Source organism: Helianthus annuus, chromosome 3 (genome assembly GCF_002127325.2).
Source record: "Helianthus annuus cultivar XRQ/B chromosome 3, HanXRQr2.0-SUNRISE, whole genome shotgun sequence".
NCBI classification, from domain to species: domain Eukaryota; kingdom Viridiplantae; phylum Streptophyta; class Magnoliopsida; order Asterales; family Asteraceae; genus Helianthus; species Helianthus annuus.
In genome coordinates, this window is record NC_035435.2 from 18609080 (window position 1) to 18626791 (window position 17712).

Genomic DNA, 17712 nt, shown 5'->3' on the forward strand with positions numbered 1-17712 from the left:
CACCACATATGGGTCGCGCTCATAGCCATAGTTGTATTGTGCTTGTGACGGTTCGAACGGGTTGTAAGCCGTTGGACCCGTGTAAGCAGGTATGGGTTGGTCATACCCAATTGGTGGCGAATTTCGTGCAGCTGGTGCGGAGTTCGCCTCCTGTATAGGACTTGAAGGTCCTTCTTCTTGTAGCGGCGGATAGTGGCTACTACTAGAATGTCGAGGAGTGCTGAAGTGGATACCCCCTCCTCCTCGTGTAGACATACGAGCATTTGTCCTCCTACGCCTCGGCGGATCAGGTATTACTGGTTGTGCCGGTGGCGGAGGTGGTGGCGTAACTGCCTCAAAGCGTGAATCCTCAGAGGGGTCCTGTGGATGTCTCGGTTGTTGAGATGTCTGTTGAGGTGGCGTGTAGTACCACTCATGTCGGTCAAACAACGCTTGGAAACTGTCAGGTCCTTGATAGGGCGTTCCATGGAAGGATGACCCATCAGAAACTTCTATCGGATGCGTGGGCGTACCACGAGCTGGTTCAGTAGGATCCTCATCTTCCTCCATGGGATCTTCAGAAAAGTGGTCTTGTGGCCCTAGTGGAACAAAACCTGAAGGTTCCTGTATGTAGTCAGCCGGATTAAACTGACCTATGTAGTATGGAGTAGGGTCGTCATAATTCCGGTGCGAAACCGAACGTTGTAGAGGTATGAAGGAAGGTTGTGGGTTGTTGGGATCATTTTCTGAATTTGGCCCAAAGGAGTGCCGGTAGGATGGCGTCGAGCTGTGCGAAGTGGAATGCCTCGCGGGTTCGTAAAGATCTCTTCGTCGTTGTGGCTCTTCGCTCCGTGTCATCGAAGGATGTCTTGTACCAGATGGTCCAGCCTCGTTATCGTGATGTGTCACGATTTCTCCTCGGCCTCTTCTTCCCCTTCCTCTTCCTCGGAATATAACAGGTGGCATTTTCCTGCTCCAAAACTTATTAAAAATCGAATCGAAAATAAAGACAAAAAGGAGTAATAATCCGAATTTGTCCTAAGTTATTGTCTAGACTCAAGTATGTGCAATTGTGTCATTGAGATTAAACACAATGACTAATGTGTTTAATTCACTCAATGTTGGCTCTGATACCAACCTGTCACACCCCATTTTCCACGTGTCTCACCGGTGGGCCCGGTGGGGGATTACCGTGACGATGTTGGCAACAATATAGTCAAACCACACAATTATATAATGCACAGCGGAAGCTTAAAGATAAATATATAAACTTCAACCTCTGGTTGTAATATCAAATGTATTACAGAAGTTGATTATATCCACAGCGGATCGTAAATAAACATAAAGTATTGTTCCATCAGATACTGCAATCAAGCTTGCGAGACTTATCACGACGCTAGGGAGCTAATACCAGCCAATTTACGTTTAGGTACCTGCACTTAATCTTTTTGGGGAAAATACGTCAGTTTACACTGGTAAATACATTCAACTGACACATTTGAAAATGTTTATTAAAATTGATTTGAATGCACAAGGCACAAACTCTTTTATAACTTGGGAAAATTATAATAAAATCTTGTGAACGTTTTACATGTTCTTTTATGCGTTCAGTAGCCCGGGTCGTGCCGGGTTAAAGATTTATAGACACACCACGTTTGCGTAAAACCGTAGTATAAAAACCAACGGCTACGTCTTTTAATTTAATGTCGACACTTTATACCGGGTGTACGCCTACACCGGGATGTCGATGGTCGTGGCCATTTCGTAAAATGATGCCAAGGATATCCGGGACAACGGTCATTAAACCCCCCAAAGGCTTATAAGCAACAAAACTGTTTAAATGAGCCGATCATATTATTTAATTAACCACCTAAGCGATGGAAGAATATAATGCTCAATCAAGCGGTATTAATATACCGTAACCCAAGCCCATATAGGGGAAATAAGTTAAAGTATTTACCTTTGCAAGTATATTTCCTTAATTTGGATTAAATCACCGATAGCTTTTACTGGGGCTCCTAATCTGGAACGAAGGTTTTAATTAACCTCTTAGAATCCTAATGGGTCGTTATAATGGCCGTGGCCTAGACCGGTTGGTTCTGATATATATAGATATGGTTTAATCGCGCGAAAAGGCGAAAACCGAGAATGGAGTGTGATTCTGACCCAACAAGTTCAGAGACTTGTTTTATATGGGTTAATGGTTCACACTCTGGATTTTGGGGTTCAAATAATATAATTTGACCCGTATCGGCTAATTTATGAAAACTAGTTTCATAAGCCGAACCGTGCGCGCAATAGGCGAAACGGTTAACTATGATAGTCGTATGCTTATTTCCTAAGTCAATATGCCTTAATTGGGTTGTGGTATCAGTAGGATACCTTCCGTGACGCCCGTAACGAGTTTAAGTTAATATTATGCCCCGTAGGGGCTTTTCGGTTATTTTAAAGACTTTAAAAAGGGCTTTTCGAGTTCTACAGGAAATCTGAGTTTCCCGAACAGCTTATAAAGCTTAAATTACTTTATTTATTATTTAAAACCAGTAGCAACTGGAATCGGGTCAAAAGACCTTGTAGAACTCATGTTTTGGCCGAAAAGGGCATATTCGGTATTTACCGAACCGTAGCCATAACCGCAGGTTATGAGCGAGGTAAAAATTATTAAAAATCTTTAAAATTCCCAAAATATTATTTTAATACTGTGGGTAAAAGTTTTGGTGACGAAATCTTGGTTTAGATAGGTGTTATACTAATTGCGCCGTTTATTACTAAAGTTTATTTAGATTGCGCTTTTTAGCATAACTCTCATTCTAGACCTCGGATTGACGTGAAACTTTAAGGACATGCTTATAATTTAATAAGCAAGGTTTTGGTCCGTTCACGTGTCCGAAATACTCGTTTTAATTTCAAAAGGCCGTTACGGTCAACTTTTAGGCGAATGACGGAAATGCGCAAAAGACTCGGGTAACTCACGAACCGATCACAGAGGTTTATACCATCATGTAACTTGGTCCTAAGAGAGTCCTAAGGTATATCTATACCTCACTAAAACGGGTCAGAACTGAAGTCAAAGCAAAAGTCAAACTTTTGCGACATTCGGCTCCGAACCGGTTCAATATAGCAAACGGTCGATTCAAACAAGCGCAAACAAGTTTATATACTTAATATCATGTTTTATAAGTGTCAAAACAGGTTTCATAACATATACATTACAGATTATGCATAAATCGCTAAAATAGCTTTCTGTTGACTTTTTAACCGCACGTTTGACTCGATATTTGACATAGTTAGAGTGGTGATCAGGGGGAACCTTTTTAGAGGTTTAATACCCACATAATTACCTTCTCAAAACTACTTTTGATCCGTCATAAGACTGAACCATTTGCAAGTTATTGTAATGACAATCGTTAGTTACGACGGTTGTGTTTTTAGTAGGCCTGGCAAAACAAACCCATTAACTAAATTTTGGGTCAAAATGGGTATTTAATATAACAGATTGGGTTGTCTTGGGCCAGAAGTAAATTGTGAGTAGGTCTAGATGGGCCAATTTAAATAAAACAGATAAAATCACGCGGGTCAGGATGGGTGATACAAAATTACAGGGCGGGTTAGGATGGGCGATCTTCATCCTTATCGCACAGCCCTAATCGCCAGATTGCAAGATAAGGACTTCACTCGCACAGTCTCACAGCCGCTGGTTCTTCTTCTTAATCAACGATTCCTTCGATCGCAGATCCTTAATCTCGCTAATTCAACTTGAGATGCAAATTATTTCTGGTTTCTCGCTACTTCAACTTGAGACAGAGCCCTAATCCCGCTGGTTCTTCTTCTGCTATTGTTCTTAATCAATCTTGATTTTGTTTTTTTAACTTTTATTCTGTGATTGATTGATATTAATGTGATTTTGTTTACTCTAATTTTTACCAACTAGATTTACATAGGGCAATATAGTCTTGGGATCTTGGTTATTAACACAATACACTAAAAAAAGAAGTCATGGAGGCTGTTGAAAAGAGACCCTTTTATCTTTATAGTAAGCCTCAGATAACAAGAAATGTTGAGGCCTATAAGGATGCTTTGGAGGGGTTGAGTTCGATTATTGGTTATGCCAATAAGGCTAATAATAATTTTGTGATTTAAAGCATTTGAGACGGTTGGGTTTAGTTGTGGGGCTGTTTTGGTTAGTGGGAATGAACTTAGATTGGTCCTGCGTGCTGGTTTTGATCCTACAGTATTAAAGTTGTATTTTTTTTAATCAAGATTTGGTTATAAATGTTAGAATTAGGTGGTGTTTGGTATTTGATTTTTATGGTAATTATGTCGTATGGTCTTCTTTTTAAGCCTGAGCTTAGCTCAAGAGTAGTTTTTTAAGCTTGAGTTCTGCTCGTTTGGTGCTGAGTTCGGCACATAGATTCTTGGTCGATTCTTCTTTGCATGTCTGATACACTCGATTTTTCGTTTGATTAAAAGTGATTGTTGTGCTTTTGTAGGCGTCAAACGCTTGTTCATTTGGTAGTGATGTAACTGTGACTGTGGTTTGTCATTTGCATGATCTTTCATTGGTCCTTGCATTTAATATTACAGTCAAAACTCTTGATGAAATTTGTATAGCAAACCACTGATTGCTGAGGTGAACCTTTATTATATCTTTTCCAAAAGAAATAGACTGCTTACCACTATCCTGAACGTCTTTGATATGAAACATTTGGTTGATTAGTATTAGTTGGTATGTAATTTATGGATGATCAACATTAGTTAACATTTATCGAAAAAGATCGGAGGCATTGTTTCCTTGTCGTTCTTGTTATTTCAATATTTTTGCACGTAATTTTTTTATTTTTTTTCTTTTTAATTTTTTAAAATTTTTCCGTTTTTTAATGTTTTTTTTATTTTTTATAATTTTTTTTCATTTTTTATTATTATTGATTTATTCTCAACCCATCCCGACCCAAACCCATCCTGACCCAAACCCATTCTAACCCAAACCCATTCTGACCTTCTTCTTTCTTTTACCCATCTTGACCCAAACCCATTCTAACCCAAACCCATTCTGACCCAACAACTAATCCAATCCAACCCATCCATTTTGCCACCTCTAGTTTTTAGGCTATAACTATGGAAATGTATGACCAAAATGAGTATGAACGACTTACAGAAGTGTGTTCTTGCTTAGAGAGCAGAGATGGATGCTAGAGAGCTCTTGAAATGATCAGATGAATGTGTTTTGTGTTGTGTGAATGTTATGCACATAATGTGGCTATTTATAGCCAAGGAAAGCTCTCTAGATCACTACACAACAACCTATACTGGTCATGATGATGGGTAGATGTCCCCTGAGTGATATGGGTCAAGTGTAGGGTGCCCATGCCTCATTTATTGAGGTTTGATCGTTCACAATGCTCAAAAGGCAAGAAACTACAATGTTTCTGCATCTGGGCACTTTACGCGACCCGCATGGAAGTTCCATGCTCCTTTAACGCGGGTCGCCTAAAGTTCAAATATCAGGCGTGTAATTTAGGAGGCTCGCGGCCCGCCTACACTTAAGCCTAACCTTCACGCGGGTCGCGAGAGGTCTGTTTTTCAGATTTTTAAAATCTTTTGTAATGATTATCAGAATCCGGTAATTAATAACGAAATCTTTCGTAATGATTTACCTGACCTTTCGGGTTTGAAGGGGTAACTTTGCGGTTTGGCCCTCGGTTATTTACCGATAGGGGCCTCGTGTTATTTACCCGCATTATAAAGTCCCCGGTTAGTTAATTTAATTATTATGAAAGTCTTAACTTTCATTGCTGACGCTTTTAACCCTTCTCATACGAGTTTGAGTATAACTCTCTCGTTTTAAGACGGAACTTAGCGGAATTTATACAGTATATTCTAGTGAGCGTATAATACTGTTACGAAGCCTTGGGAACGTTAAAGGGTCACTCAGAGGTAATATTAAACATGTTGACACAGTTAACCCCTGTAGCTCGTAATCTCTCACTTTCTTCCGCGTTTCGTTTCCGTACGATCTATGATTTATTCGTTTGAAGGTTCAAGCGTTATTTAGGGTTACTATACAGTATATTTACCCTTGTTGACATTTATAACCCTCGAATTTATATACTTTCAAGGTTTGTCAAAATTGGTCCTTTATTTAATATAAATGCCACGTGTAAACAAATGACACGTGTTAACACATTATTGGACACAAAAATTCGAGGTGTTACACATATTAACTTAGGAAACATGTATATGGCTCTCATGATTACCCGTTACGCCTCTCACGCGTTCGGTTTGGCTTATGTAACTAGTTTACATAAATTAGCCGAAACGGGTCAAACCTTATCGGTTTTATCTCAAAATCCAGAAGTATTTAGATTACCCATATTATACAAGTCTTCAAACTTGTCGGGTCTAAAACACATTCTATTCCGGTCTTCGCTTAATCATGCGTTTGAACCGTATATTTCTTTAAGACTAACCGGTCTAAGCTTAGGCTTAATTAAAGACCCGTTAGCATTCTAATTGGTTATTTATACCATCATTCCAGACTAGAGCCTTCCGGTAAATTGTACCTACGCTTACTTAAGTGAATACGGCTGAGTTATTATAATTCTTGCTATTTAAGACAGGAGCTAGCTCAGGTAAATACTCTTAACTTATTTTCCCTATACGGGCTTGGGATACAATACTATAAAAGTACCGCTTGGTCAGGTGTATGTAGTCATTTAAATCGGATTGTGATTGATGTATTTACATAACCTGTTTAATATGTATTATTTGGTGTATGGCTTTTGGGGGTTAAATGACCATGTCCCGGATATCCTTGGCATCATTTTAAGAAATGGTCACGACCTAAACACGGGGTGTAGGCATACACGTGACAGATGCATTATGTAAAAACTGGTAATCCACTCAGAGGTATCATCCTTGTGGGCATTATACCGGAACTGGTAATCCACTTAGAGGATGATAGCCTGTGGGCATTATACCTGTGGCGTGTCAGTTAATCTGTCCGGCTCTTCTAACCGGCCCTGATGGACGACAAATAAGTAAAACTGTATACAAGATTATATACAAATAATTTTCCCAAGTATAAAAGATTAATATTGCCTTGTGCATTTTAATCCAAGTGTCGAAATATTTACGTGCCTTGTGCACCTAAACAAATTTTCATAAACATTTTCAAATGAGTCGGTTGAGTGTATTTACCAGTGAAAACTGACGTATTTTCAAAAGTCTAAGTGACAGGTACAAGTACGTAATAGGCTGGAAGCGGCTCAGGACGTTAATAAGGAATCTTGCAAGTTCTAGACGTTAATAAGGAATCTTGCAAGTTCTAGGCGTCTAAAGTCTGTTGAGCACACTTGTGTTCGTTTGTTAGAGCATGTTTGGCTTTTTGGAGGGGTGAAAAGACGAAAATACCCTCCAGAAGTTATGAAAAGTAACAAATTGCTACTTTTCACAACTTCTAGAGGAGTATTTTCGTCTTTTCACCCCTCCAAAAGTTAAAAGGAGATTTGCAAATGGAAAGCCAAACATGCTCTTAATTTCATAAACGTACACAAACCAACGTAATTACATAAATGAACACAAATAAACATATATTTCCCGATGATCAGAACTATGCACTGACCCATGCCAAAACCCATGGCCCGACCCGTGACCCAACCCATGCCGGACCCAAGCCTTACCAAACACCTATTTTGTGTCAAGTTTAAAAACACCGTAAAATACTCACTTTAAAATGTCATAAAAAAGTTGAGTTTTTTTTTATTTTATTTTATATAACAATACCCTACTCGTATTAAAGATAAAAAAACACTCGTTATTATGGTGCAGTTATTTTTATTTTATATAACAATACCCTACTCATATTAAAGATAAAAAACACTCGTTATTATGGTGCAATTATTTTTAAAAAATAGTAACGTATGAAAAAGTGCTCACAGACATTTAAAAAACACATTCTTAGTGGGATTCGAACTCGTTTATCCTCCGACTTGGAATATATAGTGGGATTCGAACTCGTTTATCCTCCGACTCGGAATATATATATACATTTTTTCCATAAATTATATCATTTATGGAAAAAAAATTATTATTATTATTTTTTTAAGAGAGTCTTTAAAAAAACTAGTCTACTAACAGACATATATATCGACTAAAAGGGACTAATACGGGGGGTATTAGTGCTCACACAAACTAGTGTGATATAGGAGAGAGTGGAGTTGTGTGGGTTTAAAAAACTCGATTCGAACTCGTTTATCCTCCGACTCGAAGCTGATATATTATGAAGACCTGAATATAATCTGGATTAACCTTAAAACTTAATTTAACTAATTTTCACTAACTGGGTTAACCTTTATAAAAGAAATTCCCTTTAAAACATTAACCCAGTTAGCCAAATTAACTGAACAGTCCAGGGACCATTTGTGACATAATCTGAAAGTCGAGGGACCATTTTGTGAAAAAATGAAACCACAGGGACTTAAGTGTAATTATGACAAAAACCGGTTTAAAAAGAAATAAATCCCCTGGAACCGGTATAAGTGAGGATCGAACTCGTAACCATGCGTTTGAAACCGAAGTGTCTTAGCCAGTTTTTCCTCCAGGCAGGAGCTGTTAGATCTTAGGTTTTAATTATTTTATACACACATTAAGATTTTAATATTATTATTAATTAATAGAAATTAAAAAGCTTTTAATCCCAATCGAACAGGCTGCAGAGGGACTCGAACCCGCGCACACCCGAAACAATTCAAGCGCCCAAACCAGCTGATCTATCAGCTGGGTTGTGTTAGTTTATGGTTTTTATTATATATATATTGAAGTTAAAATCAAGCTGAAATATAAACCCAGCAACAGCAGGTTACGGGATTTCGAACAAACCCACTTGGGTGGGGTATATAATATAATATAGCTTTTAATTTTAATTATTAAAATGATTTTTTAATTTAACAAGTAAAATGACCATAATACCCCCATATGCATCTCACATGATCAAACTTAACCAAGAAAACTAACCCCGTTAGCCAAAAAGTACAAACGGTGCAAGATTTTGAAACCTAAGGTACAAAAAACATCATTTTAGAAGACGAGGTACACCGACTGAAATAGGGGTCAAACATAAGGTACAATTTCTGTAATTCATTCTATTTTTTTTCTAAAACTAGTAAACTACACTATTAAAGATCTTTCTTGGAAATCTACAAAAAAATCTCACGCCCTTCTTCCTTGCGTATCGTATCATTTACTAGTATTAACCATTTGCTGTTGCTTTTGCAATTGATCATATACCCTAGCCCCTACGTTTGCCGTTCAAAATAATGAAAAATAAACCCCTGTCATCCTCCTCTCTCCCTACCTGCAACTCCCTTTTTTTCACTGACTGAAGATTGTTCCTGTTCTCCAGTGTTTTTCCATCATCAACCAGGTACATAATCTTTCAATCTAAAGTTATTTTGGGTGCTTGTATACTCGATCTAACTGACACTATCAGATTGAGACTTATGAGCCTAAGGGTGCGCAGAACTGCTAATGTACTAAGGGTGTTTTTTTGTATATGCATAGAGTAATAGTTTATATGCTAATTTAATTTCTCATTCATATGGTGTTGGTATTAAATGGATTCGCAAGAGCAATCTTTCCAATGGGGTCAAGTGTCTGATGGTCAAAGAGTCGGTGGACGTAGGAATGGACAGGTAAGGGCTCCAAACAATGGACGGGTCAGTCAAACAGGCGGTCGAGGCGGTGGCAGTGTGTCACACCCCGAAATATCAGAGTTGGCGTGACTGGACCGGTATCTTCATTGCACAGCGGAAGGAAATAAGCTAAGACTTCTAGAAATATAACGCCTGCTAATTACTCGAATTCCCAAAGGTTCTCCTATTCCAACCGTTCCATAGTTTCAAAAATGTAACCTGAGAAAGAACATGCGAAAAAGTCAACAGAAAGTTGAGCGAGTTCATAGTTTGTTTTGAAAAAGATTTTAAACAAATCTTTTTGTTTACCGGTTTAAAAGCTGTAGAGAAAATTTAGTAAAATCAGTTTCTTGGCATGTTATATGAAAACTGTGGGTCTAGCCCACAAGAGTATTCGTGCATTGCACGAGAGAGAATGGGCTGAGCCCAAAAGAGTATTTGTAAGCAGGACCAACACGTCCTCTTACTTGTACATAAGTTGAAAACATTATCAAAGTTTGTAAATAAATGTATTACGAGTTTGCGTCAAATGAATATTAAAAACATTTGAAAGTTATAGTGTTGTAAGTTGGTATGTAAAGCGTCTATGAACATGTTGATCATTAATGTTTCGCGAGGACATTAATATATGCGACGACATAGGAGGTACTCAACCCGCGTAGGCAATTTAAGTGTCGAACTCTCGACGCTGGACACAACAGCACTCTAAGTGGTCACCCATGGACCGTGGGTGGGGCTCGCCCGTACCCATTAGATCTAACCTTTGTTCCTTGGTCCTCAAAAGGATTAATGGCACCTCAGTTACAGCCTATGCTCACATGATCTAAGAGTTCATTCCATAACTTAATCATACCTAAGTTTGACATGTATTTCCCCCTAAAGTTGTAAACCGAAACGTTGGAAGAAAAGGGGGATATGATCTCCCTGAGTTGTCTCGTTTTTCGTATGCAGGCCAACCCAGTTCCGTTGTAGTAACTAGGACATTCTTGTCACTAGTCATGAAAATCATGCACGTTTTGTAAAACCGGTATGTTTAGTATAAACCTTTCGTAAACCTTTCGAGTTCGTTGAAATTCATTTGCAACATGGTTTATAAATATGTGTTTTCGTTCATCAAAATAGTGTTTGCTTTTGTAAAAACTTGCATGTCTTTCCACCCCCGAAAACATTTATAAAAATATAAAACAGTAAAAAGTGGGGGTTATGAACTCACCTTAACATTCCTGTGCAATGCTAGCTTAGCGTGATTCCGTAGTGTTGTTCCAAGAACGCGTATTTAGCTAGCGTGCAACTACATCCCTACGAAAGAATACTTATGAGTGTCTAAACGAAACAACGTAGCTAAACTACGTGTCCGAGCTCTACCGAGTCGTTAACAAAACGACTCTACGAAGGAAGGTGTAGATGCATAATGGTACGTATTCGAAATGCCGTATATGAAACGGTAACATACTGTTGTAGTTTTCATTGGATGGAAATAAATAAATAGATATACATATCGGAACTTGATGTTTGACACGAATATAGACAAATATATTCACTTTATGAGAATTCGGATTCTAGGCGATGGAAAGAAATATAAATAATCATATTTATATGGCAAATTGGATTTAAATAATCCCAACTCACTGTTATTGGCCAATAATAATCCCAACTCATTTAATCACCAATAATAATCCGAACTATTCACTTTTGTTTGTAAAATACTCCCAGTTAAAAAAACACTACTAGGTTAAAAATTGATGATGTGGCATGCCACGTCACCTGCCACATCAGTTGCCACGTCATCAAAAATGCCACGTAGACAGCCACGTCACCTGCCACGTCATCAAAAAATGACACATCAACTGCCACGTCAGCAAATTTGCTGACATGGCATGCCACATCACCTGCCATGTCAGCAGTTTTTAAACCTAGTTAGTGTTTTTTTAATTGGGAGTATTTTACAAACAAAAGTGAATAGTTTGGATTATTATTTGTGATTAAATGAGTTGGGATTATTATTGGCCAATAACAGTGAGTTGGGATTATTTAAATCCAATTTGCCTATTTATATTATATAATTTTCAAATATTAAACGTTTGAAAAGTGAATCCCGAATTCCGACGTTTGAAATAAATATAAACATTATATTTGTTTGTAAAAACATTCCGAAATATCGATGCTCGAATTAAACATTAATTATGTTTATTTTTAATTAAGTATCGAAAATATCGATGTCTGAAAATTATAGTGTTGTATTTATTTTAAAGAAGTATCGGTTTCGAAATCTTGTAACGTCGTCAAAATAAATATACATATAGTTATATTATACAATACTCGAATTCTCGTTAGACGTCGTTATTTAAATATAACACGTATCGTTTATCGGGTTTCTAACGAAAAACGGACAGAGTTTCCTCTGTTTTTAGGATAACCTCGACATCCAAAGTGTCGATATAATCAAACTCAATCACCAATTCAACGGAACCAATATAAGTATAAAATTTCCCGTCAGATATCAAAACATAAACTAGTATCTAATCGAATCGGTTCAAGCTCGGTCGCGTATCGAAATATGAAATATGTAACTATAAAATTAGGAATTTCGCGTCGATTAAATTTTACCGAATCTTCGTGTCGTTTCGCTGAAAAGGTTGACTGAGTTGACCGAGCCAACCGGGTTGACCTGGTTGACTCACTGAGCTGACCAGGTTTGACCGAGTTCACTCGGGTTGACCGAGTCGCGAACCCGAACCATTCTGTTGACTTCTTTGACCCGCTGACCGAGTCATGAACCTGATCATCGAACCGAGCCTGTTGAAGCAAACCAAGATCTGACTCGTTGAACCGAACCCGAACTGGAATCTGATTCGAACCACGACTGACCAGTTGACTTTCGTTGACCTGAATCCCGTAACCAATCTGACCCGCTTGAACTAAAATCCAAACCGAACATGAACCCGAATCTGACTGAGCCGTATCTAAAACCCCAAAACTTGACTTGAACATATCCGACCCGAAGCAAAACAAAACCAGCTGGATCTAACCACCACCTCCGCCGTCGACACCGGTCAGAAGCCACTGGCAGTGGAGTCGTACCCCCACAGACGCCATGATTCCCAAAAAAAGAAAATAAATCAGCACAAAAATCACGAACCTTCTCTAGTATGAAGAGAACGTCACTTACCGGAGAAGCTTCAAGCAAAATCGGGCTGTCGGACTTCAATATGCTACCCAGGTTGCTCATAATGGACATTGGAAGCCTGAATCATGTTCGGAAACCTCGATTTAGGTTGGGGGGTGGTTCCGCGGTTGTTTGCCGGAAAGACGCGTCGAACAAGCACCCGCCGCCGTCGCTCGTCTCCACTGTCGCTGCCGTGAGCGGCGGTGCCGCTCCCTATCTCCGTCGCTCTCTCTCTCTCATCTTTTCGCTTCAACATCGCACCACCACCAGACGGTGGTGGTGGTGGTGGTCGGCCATTACACCGGTCGAAATGAGGGAGTTCAGATGTGTGGCTAACAGGAGGAGGAGGAAGGGGATTGTTCTCGTTGTTCAGAGTCACCACTGCCGCCGCCGTGAGCGGCGGCGTGTCTTTATCCACCGCCGACTGTCGAGAGGAAGAGGGAGCTGATGTGAGAGTGTTTGGCCTTTTCTTCATGTCTGCAATTAGTGTCGAGAGGAGGGACACAGGTATTTGAGGGTGTGTATGTGGGATTTGTTTTGAAGGAGATGAATGAGAGCAATTTTAATCTCTCTGTGTGTGTGTAGAGATTGGAAAAAGATGAGAGGGTTGGTGTGTTTTGGCCAGGAGAGATGAGTGAGATTGAGAGTTGAAGTGTTCTCATACTTTGAGGGTTATGGTAGTGTACCAAGTATTTTAGGCATGGTTCCCTTTCTCTCTCTTTTTTTTATAATATATTCACACACCTGAGGTCTAGAGTGAGTTTGGCCAGAAAAGTTTAGAGTAAACAATACCATGTCAGAAAGTATGTAACACCCCAAAATATGCTATTCATTTACTTATTTTATTAAAGGCGTATAAATTGTAATAATTAACCAAGTCAAAAGATTTTGGTATTTGTTAACTAGAAAGAAAACTAGTGTGATAACTATCCACACTTATAACCCTAGGGACTAAAGTTGTGATTGTGACAAAGTTTTAATAATAATAATAATATAACAAAAACCAACACACTGGTGTTGGTGGGGGATCGATCGAACAAGCAGAGAGAAGGGGGAAACCCTAGCTCAAGCAAAAACAAGCAATTGGATCTAAATTCTCAAGATAATCTAGTGCATGAGTCCATAAATCTGAATAACTAACCTCAATTTCGTAAGTGGTAAGCTTGATTTTCTGAATCTATGATTTTTAGAATGAGGGTTAGACCAAATCTCGATTCCTTGTAACCAATGTAATAAATCTGAGTTAAGATTGCTTTTTAGAACAGGAATCATGCTTGAAATTATGTTCTATGAAAAGTGTAGTGAAAACCCACTTTGTAAAGATTATGTTACTAATAGGAAATTCATGAGAATTATGATCATGTGTTATTTGATATGTGAAATTGTTGTGATGCTCGAATGCTAGATAAACTGATTTTAGGATGGAAATTATATGAATTTAGAGGAAGATGATTCTTGTGTTGTGATGAGCTAGTAGGAACATGCTTAGTAAACTTGTACCTTGTGCCTTATGTATGATGCTTACCAAGTGTTCGATGAAATGCCTAAAAGAAGAATTTATGTGGAAATAGTATAATGAAACCACAAACTAAATGAAGTGAACGAATGTTCTAATGTAGGCATAAAGGAAGAAGGTACAAGCGCCAAGAAAACGGAAGGAGTGCAAGATCGAGGTATGTTTCGTTTTATACGAATCTTTATTATATTTCCCATTTATATTAAATTTAATGTAAAGCTATCCTTGTATAACGAACGTGACAATGTAGTAAGTAAGTGACAAATCCCTTGTGGATTTGGGTATGTTAACGAAAGTAATGTTGAGTTATGCTAAACCCAATTTCACGGGTTGAAGGTGTATGCTTAACTCTCTACGAGAGTGTTTATGCTAAACCCAATTTCACGGGTTGAATGTGTATGCCTAACTCTCTACGAGAGTGTCTATGCTAAACCCAATTCTATGGGTCGAACGGTATGCTTAACTCTCTACGAGAGTGTTTATGCTAAACCCAATTACACGGGTCGAATGTGTATGTCAAACTCTCTACGAGAGTGGTTATGCCTAACCCAATTATTGGGTTGTTGTATGCTTAAGAGTAAGAAGGTTTTATATGGAAAAAGCTAGAACGTAAGGTTATGATTTTCTATGGCGATCACTAACTTTTTAAATTGTGGATGTCAATGTAGGTAAAGCACCTCTATAGGCGATATGGAGATATGGAACGAGCACATGTTCAAGCCTTATAATACCAAGCGCTTCCGCAACTTATATGCATGCTTTTGGGTTCTTGTTTTGTTACTTGGTTAAACCTTGTTGAATTGTTTTAGGTTTGAAAATTAGTTATTTTCGTTGGAATGGTTTTATGTAAAATGGGTCGTTTGTAAACGTTGTATGTTATGTCAAAACAGGGGGTATGTCCGTTTTGCAAACGGGTCATGCCCAATTTTTGTAAAAATTTCTTTAAGTGTTAAAGTGGTATTTTAATTGTCCGAAAAATCTTGTTTATATAAGTAAACTATTATTTTGGAAAAAGCGGTCCTAACAAGTTGGTATCAGAGCCAAGGTTTGAGAGATTTGGCAAGAGTCTTAGTGTCCGAACTCAAACCAATGGCTCGTGCAAATGTGCTCGCTCCAAGATCGCCAAGGAGGTAAATTTTTTTTTTTAAAATGTTTGTTTAATATGTTCATGTATTATGCGCTACGGTTAAAGAATTGAGGTTTATTATGTTGAGAAATGTTAAGATGGGTTAAATGAGAAATACCGGGACCCGGGAAGCTGAAAACAGACCCGGAAAACAGACGGAACAGCCAAGAAACGGAGCTGCAGCGGATAAGCAAACGGCTGGCCGTCGCCGACGGCCAGATACCCGTCGCCGACGCTATGCCTTCACCCGACGCCTTAACACCCTGCCGACGGGTGATTTTGTCCGACGACCATTATACGAACCCGTCGCCGACGGGCACATAGCCGTCGCCGACGGCTTACCCAATGCCGAAACGCTGAATTGTTTGTTTTTCATGTTTGGTGTTACCGGTTTGTTCGAAAGCTTATTTCTTGGCTACGTTGTGTCCATATAAGGTTTAACAAGTGTGTGTAATCACTATTAGCGAACACAACGAGAATGGATTCGTAAGAATCAAAAGAAACGAAGCAAATGAGATGAAATGGATTAAATGAATGATGATTAATGATTAAAGATATGCTGAATGATTAAATTGTATTAAACGAAATATTAACATTGTGTAGATGGCTGATGCAAGAAATATTAACGATGATAATGATGATAACAATGATGTGGTTAGACAAGAAGCATTCGAGAACAGAGTTACAGAAGTAGCGGAAGGGGTTATACAAGCCAATCTTCCACGGTTGGCTCAAGAAGTAGAAAGCCGAGTTCTGGGGGTTGTGGATGCTATGATGACTAGTAAGTTCGAAGAGTTGAAGGAATTAATCGAAGGATCCAAGAGTAGAGGTAAGGAACGAAGGTGCACTTATAAGGATTTTATGGCATGCCATCCGACGACGTATGACGGTAAAATAGATCCTGTTGAATGTCAAAGATGGATCTCGAACATAGAGGCGGTCTTTATACGAAGTCGGTGTGATAAGGAGGATCAAGTGATGTTCGCTACCGGTTTACTAACCCATCAGGCGAAGGATTGGTGGGATGCTCACAGCAAGGAGGTAGGCGAAGACAGACTGCAAGTTATGACTTGGCAGGAGTTTAAGGGGCCCTTCATGAGATATCATTGTCCTCAGTCGGCTATCGACAAGATTCAGGAGGATTTCTTACGCCTCCGGCAGAAAAACGAATCAGTGAATGAAATAGCAAACAATTTTATGGATAAGATGAAGTTCTGTGGAGAATTGGTAACAACCGAGAGGATGAAGATAAGTCGTTTTTATGGCGTGTTAAAGGCAGAAGTTAGAGAGTTCATCACTCCCTCAAAATGTGAAACTCTTGAAGAGCTCATTGATTTAGCGCGGGATAGAGAGATCGAAATTAAAAGGCAAGAAGAACGAGGTGAAAAGAGGCCGAGTGAAAAAGGTGCAAGTTTTAGTCCATCCAAAAAAGGGAAGTTTCAGGATCAAGGAAGAAAGGGTAAGTCGAAAGGTGGGATTACACCATGCAAGACGTGTGGAAAGCTCCATACCGGAGAATGTTTGCTAGGTAAGAAGGGGTGCTTTAAATGCGGTAAGGAGGGGCATTCGTCCTATCAATGCCCGGACAACCCAAAGACTTGTTTCAACTGTTTCGAAAAAGGGCATATCAAGTCGGAATGTCCAAAGCTTCAACAAGGGTGAAAGAAAGAAGATAAGAAGCAAGAGGGTTCTAGGGCAAAAGGGAGAATGTTTCAGATCACGTCTGAAGAAGCCAAGTCCCAGCCAAATGTGGTCTCAGGTATTTTTTCTAATAAATTCTATACCGGTTTACGTTTTGTTTGACACCGGAGCTACCATGTCGTTTATCTCTAGTGAAATTGCTCAACATCCATCCTTTAAGATTGAACGAATGTCGATGCCCTTAGAAGTAGAGATAGCAGATAGTAAAAGTTACTTGTTGCACGAAATATGTAAAAATTGCAAATTGACCATTGAGGATGAGGAGTTTGCTATTGATCTTATCCCCATGATCTTGGGGGAATTCAAAGTAATAGTGGGTATGGATTGGATGTCTCAAAACCATGCAGAGATAAAATGTGAAACCAAATCTATACTTCTCCAGACTTCAAGTGGAAGACGATTAAATGTACAAGGCGAAAGAAAGATGGAAGCGAAGCTATGTACTCTCGTTCAAGCCACTAAGTACGTGCTCAATGGGAGTAGAGCATACTTAGCTTACGTAGTAAATACTCAACAAAGCTTCCCAAAGCTTGAA

The 17712-nt window shown here is 38.9% G+C and overlaps 1 protein-coding gene and 1 long non-coding RNA gene across 2 annotated transcripts; one reads left to right on the forward strand and one right to left on the reverse strand.

Moving 5' to 3' along the window:
• Positions 1-9038: 9038 nt before the first annotated feature.
• On the reverse strand, positions 9039-13578 carry LOC110928725. The gene is made up of 3 exons (XR_002586612.2): positions 12276-13578; positions 10882-10967; positions 9039-9887 (listed from the first exon to the last, which is right to left on the reverse strand). It is a non-coding gene; the product is annotated as an uncharacterized LOC110928725 (long non-coding RNA).
• A 2501-nt stretch (positions 13579-16079) lies between these two features.
• On the forward strand, positions 16080-17138 carry LOC110931273. The gene has a single exon (XM_022174674.1). It carries the CDS (start codon positions 16080-16082, stop codon positions 17136-17138), a length of 1059 nt encoding a protein of 352 aa, XP_022030366.1.
• Positions 17139-17712: the final 574 nt, after the last annotated feature.

Excerpts from the sequence above, each read along its gene's own strand:
- LOC110931273 (XM_022174674.1), top strand. The coding sequence starts at position 16,080 with ATGGCTGATGCAAGAAATATTAACGATGATAATGATGATAACAATGAT.